This window comes from Misgurnus anguillicaudatus, chromosome 4 (assembly GCF_027580225.2).
Source record: "Misgurnus anguillicaudatus chromosome 4, ASM2758022v2, whole genome shotgun sequence".
Classification (NCBI taxonomy): Eukaryota; Metazoa; Chordata; class Actinopteri; order Cypriniformes; family Cobitidae; genus Misgurnus; species Misgurnus anguillicaudatus.
In genome coordinates, this window is record NC_073340.2 from 25,583,560 (window position 1) to 25,593,844 (window position 10,285).

Below are 10,285 nucleotides of genomic sequence, written 5' to 3' on the forward strand. Positions count from 1 at the left end.
TATACAACAGAAAAATGTCAAGTAATGAAAAACATCAGATATTTTAGTTCATTCACATTTTGTGATTTGGTGTATTTTTTGCTCCATCCTGATACATTTTTAACGCTGGCAATGTTTCAAACATCATTTTAAAAGTCATAAAACAAACTGTCTATCTAGTTTACTGTTAAGTAATGCACGTGTAAGTACATTACACAAAGGTCCCGATTCAGTTAGTCATGTTGGGAGGTGTCGCTTCATTAAAACCTCCGGCACGGTTCAGCTCTGACAGCTGCGACATGTGTCCGTGTCAAACCCGCGTGCACAAAAGGGCCCCGCTGATTTACACTGTCCAATCAACATGACACGACGGGACAATTTACACGAGACACACATCCCTCCTTTCGACACCTGCCACGGCACTTTCCACCAATAATGCCGCGATATGTGTCGCGTGGTGTCACTTAAAAGCGCATTATGTGGATGTGATCACACCGTTAACACCGAGCAGCCTTCAGCCAGATGAAGAGTGTCTCATGTCAACAGCGACATTGCAGGTGTTGTTTATGCAGGGGGGAAATTTCACCAAATTCATTATTTAGAAAACGAGCAAGTGGAAATTACTGATCAAAGACCCACCAACTCTCTGACTTCTTCAAGCTGTTTGTCGACATTTAGAACCAGCTGTGTCTTCTCCTCTGAAAGGCAAAAAGAAGAAAACATATTGATCAGCGGATGGAGGAGATGTGCTTCATGACAACAGCCTGACTCCCCCACAACAGCGAGGGAGCAAATAAAAACAAGCCTGCATTTGAAGATATATTTACACATTCTCGACGCACAAAGATTTATATTTGATGTGTCTTATTTTCCACGTGTAAACGCCTTTGTTAGTTCGTGAAGGAGCGACAAGACGCCTCTTGGCAACTGAAAACAGGAGAGAGATGTCAGCTTCGCCAAACTCTGCCACCCACTCAGAACCAATACAATGAGTTTGTGTTGCTTTTCATCCGATGGTACAAGACAGGCCAAAGTAGAGTATGACCACTTATCATTTTTAGTGGTTTTTGCAAGATAAAATATGTGGGGTATCTATTCTAACTCTATGTTTAAGCAAGTCTTTGAAGGTATTTGTTATACATTTAAAAATTGCCACAAAGGCAGTAATCTTACAGATGTTATATCCAACACAAAGTATCGGTTTCCCAGACAGAGCTTATCCTAGTCCCAGACTAAAATGCATGTTTGAGCTGCTTTAATTTTAAAACAGCTTGCCCTGACATATTTTAACATATTATTATCATTGTTTTGTCTTAAAGGAATATTCCATTTTCTTAAAAGAAAAATCCAGATAATTTACTCACTACCATGTCATACAAAATGTTGAAGTCTTTCTTTGTTTAATCGAGAAGAAATTATGTTTTTTGAGAAAAACATTGCAGGATTTTTCTCATTTTAATGGACTTTAATAGAGCCCAACATTTAAAACGTAACTCAACACTTAAGAGTTTCAAAGGACTATAAACAATTCCAAACGAGGCATTAGGGTCTTATCTAGCAAAACGATTGTCATTTTTGACAAAGAAAATAAAAGATATCCACTTTTAAACCACAACTTCTCATCTAGATCCGGTCGTGATGCGGCAGCGTGACCCGACGCAATACGTCATGACGTCAAGAGGTCACAGAGGACGAACGCGAAACTCCGCCCCAGTGTTTACAAGTGTTGAAAGAGGACTGTTCCTACGTTGTTGTATGTCAACTGATACTAATTAATGTCTTTGTGTCAGTTTATTGTTTACAATGGTCCGCAAATGTGCGTTTTATATATGTAACACGTGACCTCCCTACATCACTACACATTTACATTAGGTCGCGCTGGACCGGACCTAGACGAAAAGTTGTGGTTTAAAAGAGCATATTTTTTATTTTTCTTGTCAAAAATGACAATTGTTTCGCTAGATAAGACCCTAATGCCTCGTTTGGGATCGTTTATAGACCTTTGAAACTCCGTTGAAAAAAACTGTTAAGTGTTGAGTTAAGCATTAAATGTTGGGCTCTATTAAAGTCCATTAAAATGAGAACAATCCTGCAATGTTTTCCTCAAAAAACATAATTTCTTCTCGACTGAACAAAGAAAGACATGAACATTTTGGATGACATGGTGGTGAGTAAATTATCTGGATTTTTCTTTTAAGAAAATGGAATATTCCTTTAAGTACACCAGTATTGTTTTTTGTAAGGTATGTTTGTAAAAAAAACTACTTTAATGTACTAAAATAACTAAGGCCTAGGCTAGGACCTGATTTATCTAAACCCTCTCCCAGAAACCTCTCCATGGTGTTATAAAATAATTTTAGCCCTGCTTTCTTAGCCTTAGCTGTGCTGTTTTCTATTAAGACTCATCAAATTAATCATAACATTTGCATGGAATTGATTAATACAATACATAACATAGTTGATATAGTAGTAATAGCTATGATATAACTGTTATTACATTAAGGTTAAATATCAATGAATGGCATACTGTAAACATAAACTTAGTGGAGAAAGGGCAAAATACGGAGTATAAACAATGTATAAATGTATACCTAATGCACACTAAGTCGTCTGCCAAATGCATAATGTAAAACATTGTTTATACTCCATATTATACCCTTTCTCCACTAAGTCAATGTTTTGCCATTGATATTTAACCTTAATGTAATAGCATTTATATCATAGCTGTTGTGTATTGTATTAAGCAATTCCACGCAAATGTCAACCCTATCATGAAAAATAAAATTTTTATCATACTGATATCCCATATGTCAATATTCTTAAAAAAAAGGTACAAAATGAAGGTTCAAAAGTTGTTACTGGGGCGGTCAATTTTCAAAAAGTACACTTTTGTAACTAATAACATATTGGTACCTCTTAGGTACACACTGGTACCTTAGAGGTACATATTATCTGTCCCTAAATGGTACATATTAAGACCTTTTTAAAAGTTACCATCCCAGTGACAACCTTTTGTACCTTTTTTCTGAGAATGTGAATTATCCCATGTAATGAGTAATGTCATATCCATAATGTTTTTTTCTTCCTCATAAATGCGCTCACGAAAATTAATAAATAATAAATTAATATTATTTGTTCTTTGATGAGCCATGCCCAATTTGTTGGTTATTATTGCTTCTGATTTGTGCATTTTAATTTACAGAATTTCTACAAACAAAGTTCTCTAACAAAATTTGTCTCCTTTTTCTGTCACATCCATAACACATGTATTTTTCCTTATCTAAAATAGAAAACATAAGTATAGACTGATATTTTTCTGATGTCTGGACTCTTTCATCAGGGATTTAGGTAAATATCAACAGATGAATCAATATACTGATAATAAATGCATTATCTGAGAAATTTTATTTTAAATTTTTGACTAAAAATGTCACATCCACAATGTTGCAATTGTTGTTGTTTTTTGGCACAGCATAAACACTGTACGGACCAGAACCAACAATATATGAAGAGTTTGTATACAAAACGCAATATACGCCATTTTTACGAGAAAAAAAATTTACAGCCAAAATCAGTATTGTATCAGGTCAGTATTTAAAAATCAATTCTTCATTTTACACAAAAACCTGTATCCGCCGTGTTATTCTGTCATCTTTTCTTCCTTTTTTTTAAACCTTGCAGTATTCCTTTTCTGCAGATGCAATAAATTTGCTTTACCAATCACAGCGCACCATTCTAGGCATTGTAAACAACAATGGCGGCACTTTGAATACACACAGAATCCTGGTTTTCCTCATCTACTTTACTTCGTGATCAACAAAGAAAAAACAAAATCAAAATAGTAATTTTTATGGCATTGATAAACCTGTGGTGGTTTACTGTGGCGGAGAAGAAACGTACACTCTAAAAAATTTGCTGTAATTTTGCAGCTGGTTGCCAGTAACTTACTGTAGAGGATAAAGTCAAAAAATGTTTCATGTTCATTTAACTTTGAACAAAATGTTGCCAGTAAATAACATAAATGTAAAATCTACAATAAGTTACTGGCAGCTAGTTGCCAGTAATACCCATTAATACTGTAATTTCTACAGACATTTTTTACAGTGTAAGCCTTCAAATTCGAATAATTTACGTGAGAGGCACTCGGGCGAAGGAAAAATGCCGGCTGTTGCTTGTTCTCACACGACAGCATCAAGCTCACTCGGAGTCAATGAAAATCGCTTGCTGTCAAAAAAAAGTTCAGCAACGACGTCCCAAGATTGACAGCAGCAATAATAACAGTGTTCTTAAATATGACAAAAAAAATGTTTTGATTAATTCCATTAATGTTTTTTTATCAGTGTATACCACTTGTCAACAAAATGTATTTACAAAGGCAAAGATGAATGCACATTTATATATTGATTCAATAGAGTTATAACATTTTGCTGTTTTTTTGTGGACGAGTTTGCGGGGGGGGGGGGGGGGAATTATCCGTTTTTATAATAAATCTTTAAAAATCAAATTATGGATTTGAATTTTTTATGTTATTATAACTAGGGATGCTCCGATCAGGATTTTTGCAGCCGATACCGATCACCGATTTGTAATCTTCGTGATCGACCGATACCGATTCCGATTGTTTTAAAGCTGATATGCAAGCTCTTTGATGACTGTAACTGTTACATTTTTTTCTAGATAAAATAATACCACGGATGTTGCCTTTGTTATATTACTTGCAGTAATTAGGTATATTATTGTTTTAATAGAGACTCAAATAAATAAGCACAACAAATATTTATTCTGCATGGAGAAATTTAATATGGCTTTAAAAAGGCTTATGTCTCCTAAAAGTACTGAAAATAAAACACTTCAGAGTCTTTACTGTATTAATTAAATATACACGCATTCGTATCAAGTATAAAAGTTCTTTAGTCAAGAGCAGAGAGTGATTTTATTGAGAGATGAATTAGGTTTCTGCAGCTTTAAGACGTGAGAGAGAGATCGCTCTGTTCACGTGCACTGATGACAGGCTGCTGTGTGTGTGGGCGGCGGCTGAACGCAGACAAGCAGCTGTGAGAAAAATAAATGTTTAAACGCTCAAAACTTTAAAACGCATGCAAATAAGAAACTTTTGGCATGAGGATGCAATTGTCCGTGATAGATATGTGTTGTATACGCTGTTTAATGGGGATGTGAAGACGCCTCGCGCTGTTGACCGGAGCGCGTCCTCATAGAAAATACGCATATCTCTGTAAAGGCAAAGAGAGACATACAAATCTGCACGCCGCACGAGCAACGGGTTGTAAAAATGTTCGCGCTACGTAAAAAATGTCTTTAATTGCAGCCACATTCAGGATCCTTTTGATGACAAAAGTAAACAGAAAGATCGGTTTATGAGATCGGCATATTTAGCGAGCACCGATCGAGTCTTTTAATGCCATTATCGGCCGATACCGATCGGCGGCCGATCGATCGGAGCATCCCTAATTATAACCTAAAGATGCTATGTGAAAGTTTGTAACAGAAAATAGTGGTTTTCATCTTGTCACTTTCTTGGTAACACATTTTTACCCAAATTAGTCAAAATTGATTTATTGCGTTTTGGAACCAAACTCTTCATATACTATAATATAAATTATAAAATGAAAGCATGCTATAAATAATAAAAGAACACCACTACATTTACTGATCAAATTAAACAAGCGAAGCACTACAAACCATGTCAACTGATAGCACAAATCATTAAGAAACAACATCAACAGTTATCAAACCGGGAAGCTGTCAATAAACTGGAAACTAAAGTGAACTTCTGTTTTGCCCTTTGGCTTTCCAACGTCTTTTGATGGTCATCAATCCATTTTTAAAATCTGTGTGCAACCACACAGTGTAAACAGCCAGGGGCGATTCTCTACAAGGTGAGCAAACAGTGGGCCCTCGATTCACTCCTGGCATAGGGCAGGCTGAAATATATAAATATATATACTGTATATCTCACTATTGCAGGTGCATGGGGCAGCACCACAAGGTCAGATGCTCTTTGGGCAAACCGTCGCATTGAGAAAAGCAGGGCTCGCATCTTTGCATCTCTGCTCAATTTTTTATGGTGTGTGATTGACAGGTAGTTCTCTTTGTTGCAAATCCACCTCACAGAGTGCAAAACACGCATTTATGTTTAATGGAGAAAGGCCTTGCATTATTGTTAAATTCATATTTAAAAATACAAGTTGTGTGCTTTACAACAAAACAAAACTTCTTGGTGATCCTTGTGTGAATTAATTCGGTTTGGTGCAAGAAATGGCCGAGGGCATTTTAGCTGTTCACTGGTCTTTATCAATGCCTCTACATATGTGACTCTCTACAATGCAGCGAAGACAACAACGTAAGCCCCTTTGTTGATGCAATTGTTGCTAGACCGTGTGGTCGCAAACAAATTTATGTACCTTGCATAGAAAAAGTAAACCGCTTCTTTATGGGCATAATTGAGATTTTAATTCGAAAGCAGAACCGGTAAGGAAGGCTTGGCCATCACTAATGAGAATGCTTTGCTTATTGCTTTGTTCATATTCAGTGGATTTATTTAAATACCATACACACAGCTGGTGGTGGGCTGGTGTGACACGCTGTTTGTTTCTGCCAAGCTCTGAAGAAGCAATTTAGGCTTTAACAATTCAACCCATTGCACATTTCGATTCTTTTGAATATGCTTAAATAATGCAAAGAAAAGCCAATCACGTGCAGCAATTGTTTGACTGCGCTTACCAAACCAAGCATATGCCTGCAAGTCTGAATAAATGATTAATCGTTCTCACCTTTTGTCCGCATATAACAAAAGCAATAACTTTGTACATCTGGTTATTATGAGACTAGACCTCTGTAGTTTAATATACTGACTGAAAGCAATAATTTGTTTTAAAAGTAACAGTAATATATGAAAGTCAGACATGCATTTCTCTGACTTTAGTTTCAATTTAACACATTTTGAGCATGATCTTGCATTATTAATTTTATTCGGCTGAGCATATCGAAAGCATAGTGATGTATTTCTATGAGCCTTTTTTCTGTATCAAAATTAACAGTATTCTGCGTTCACACCAGACACGAAAGAGGCGGAAAATGCGAGTGATTTAAATGTTAAGTCAATCCAAAGACGCGAATAGGCATTCTGCGGCGCAGTAAGCGCGAATGGTGTAGATGGTGCATTCCGTGCAAATTGATCGCTGGCACCTGATCTACGCGAGTTGAAAAATTTTAACTTTGGCAGATTTTCTCTTCCCGTTAACCAATCAGGAGCTAGCAGTGACGTGATTACGGGAAGCGAGCGGAGGCAGGAAAACAAAACAACAATGCAGGACAATCATCATCGCTACACGAGACATATTCGTATACAGGAATTAAAAGGATCTTGTTTGGAAGAAAGTGAGTGAGGAGGTCGAACAATCTGGTAAGTTTATTCAATTTGAGCTATATAAGCGCCTCCCATGACACGAATTTACGCGTGAATGTCTGGAATGACTAGAATTTAAAACCCGACTTTCACACGCGAATGAAGTGAGTAAACTCAAAGGGGTGGTTTCCAGAACAGGGATTAGTTTAAGCCAGGACTAGGCCTTAGTTTAATTCAGCCTTAGTTTAACTAGTTTTAACAAACATGCCTTACTAAAAACATTACTGGCATTTTGAGGAAAAACAAAGGGAACTGATGTATTTTAAGATATATCAATGGCAGTGCAAGATGTTTTCAGTTTGGACAGCTCTTATATTTATTTTAGTCTAGGACTAGTCTAATCCCTGTCTGGGAAACTGCCCCAAAATGTTCAAGCGTCCAACTACGCACGAATAGCGCGTTCTTGCCGCCTCTTCCGCGTCTGGTATGAACGCACAGTAGGAAGTATTTTTCAGAGGTGTAAAGTACTTTCATCAAGTAAATTTTTCAAGTATTGAAATATCATACTTTTAACTCCACTATGGGGCAGTTTCCCGGACAGGGATTAGACTAGTCCTAGACTAAAATATTTTTAAGAGCTCTCCAAACGGAAAACAACTTGCACTGACATATCTTAAAATACATCAGGGCCCTTTGTTTTTCCTCAAAATGCACACAGATAATGTTTTTAGTAAGGCATATTTGTTAAAACTAGTTATATTTCCTAATTAAACTAAGGCCTAGTCCTGGATTAAGCTAATCCCTGTCCGGGAAACCGCCCCTATATTATTTAATTTTAATTAAATATAGTACTAAATTATATTAAAAATGTTGTGTTCATTTAAACCCAACACTTTTTGTATACATGTCAACAATATGTACCCGTGTATACCAAATGATTCTTTTCATATCTTTGTAACATAACCAACATAGCAAAATATGTAAAACCTTAAGTCTTAATTTGATACATTTACTAGGGGTCCCCACTCCTCCTCTCTATCCATTAAGGCATTGGTTCTCAAACTTGGGACACGACATGGTGCCAGGGGGCCCAGTTTTATGACAAGTGGTTCATGTAGGTTGTCTACAAATCGAAAGGTTGGTGGTTCAATGCCCGGTTCCACCTGACCAAGTGTCGAGGGGTCCATGAGCAAGACACCTAACCCCAGCTGCTCCCGACGAGCTGGATGGCGCCTTGCATGGCTGACACCGCCGTTGGTGTATGAATGAGTGAGTGAATGGGTGAATGTGAGGGAAAAATTGTAAAGCGCTTTGAATGGCCATAGGTCTGTTAAAAGCGCTATATAAACGCAGTCCATTTACCATTTTTTTACCATAAATTCTGTGTACTTCAACCTAAGAAAAAAAAGGCTACTAACCAACACAACACTGTATATGATTTAATATGTTTTGTTTAACTAAAATTCTAAGTTTGAGAAACAGGCTGACGATTTTCTTGAGACGATATTTGAAGCCGATACTGCTTTTGCTCATTCAATTTACATCATAAAAAATAATGCCACATTATCCCCACTGATGTATTTTAAGATATGTTAAAAAGAGATGTTATAAGTTTGGACAGTTCTTACATTTATTTTAGTCTAGGACTAGTCTAATCCCTGTCCGGGAAACCGCCCCATAGAGATGAGAAATAAAAATTCACTTTGTCCAGCTATGATCAGCTGTTAGGCCGAGCTTTCGATGTTATCATGGAAAGGTTGGTTGTTTTTAGTCACATGACCTGCAATCGCTTGTGGCTTCCAGCACTCTGTCTGTACCTAATGTCGGAAAAAAATCAGCAAACACGGCAGCCACGTATCAGCCGATGCCGATACACATAAAACTCGCAAATATCGAAGTTTGAGAACCACTGTTTGTAAGCTTTATGAATCTATTGTTTACTGGTGAAAACTACAAAGACAATGAAACATTTCTGAAACATGTGACACAATGTTATGATAACTCCAACTAGAAAGGGGAAGTCTTTTAAAAACACAGGTGGCAAACTACAGTGATATTTGTTATGAAGATTTGGGTCTATTTTTGAAATCTCCAAGCATTTTCTCATCAATTCAACAACCTGCAAAACACATATGCATCTCACTGTGTATTAAAATCCATCAAAACACAAGATATAAAAGTGTACTGGGCTGGCTTATGCACGCAAAGATATGTGGACATTTTATATAGAGTATTAAGTCCAGACAATTAAACATAAACAGTGTTTTTAAAGGTTTCGTTTTGGGTTTAGTTATTCTATAACTTTCATGACAAAACGCACTTTAACTATATATTTCAGTAGATCCTATCATTTGGGCAACAATCTAATTTTGTGTTTCAATTATGATATCATTGCATAATTGTATCATATATTGGTCAATAGCCAAAAAAGTCAAACTCTAACAAACACGGGATGTCTTTTAAGAGCCATATCACCCAAATCCTGAATCATCAGACATCCTCACTAAAGATCCATCTGACACACTGGATATCTGACACCTCATGACATCACAGCCCATCTGACAACATATCTAATACGCTTCTGTACAATTACAAACAATACACACTATCGACAAGAAAAAATATTAAAGATAAATTATAGGTTATTGATGTCTTGTTAGTATAACACTTTGCTTGTGTCTCATGACAGACACTTACCACCGGCTAATTTGGGTATTCTTCCGACTTTGTTGGTTATTTCTGCCGTAAGTGTCCCAAAATCCTGTTCATACGTCTCAAAATCCGAAGACATCGTTGTATTTTTTATTCTAAACAGATTACCAGAGAGATAAATAGACCTGCGATACAGTTGCCTGTCTCTGCTTATTTTGACGGAGGCGTCACTTCCGGGTGTGTCACTGTGATTCCGCCTCGGTTTGTTTTTTTAAGTGGTTCCGCCCG

At 36.7% G+C, this 10,285-nt stretch overlaps 1 protein-coding gene across 4 annotated transcripts in view; it reads right to left on the reverse strand.

Moving 5' to 3' along the window:
- The window catches only part of vti1a (vesicle transport through interaction with t-SNAREs 1A), a 164,111-nt gene extending 153,849 nt beyond the window's left edge, over positions 1-10,262 (reverse strand). For 2 of the 4 annotated variants that reach the window (XM_055176520.2, XM_055176517.2), the window contains exons 1-2: positions 10,043-10,260; positions 619-677 (exon numbers count right to left, since the gene is read on the reverse strand). In XM_055176520.2, coding sequence (XP_055032495.1) covers positions 619-677; positions 10,043-10,136 — 153 coding nt within the window. In that variant the 5' untranslated portion in view covers positions 10,137-10,260. Of the gene's footprint in view, positions 1-618; positions 678-10,042 lie in introns of all 4 variants that reach the window. The other 2 variants (XM_055176519.2, XM_055176518.2) reach the window with 2 other exon arrangements.
- Between the last annotated feature and the right edge of the window lie 23 nt (positions 10,263-10,285).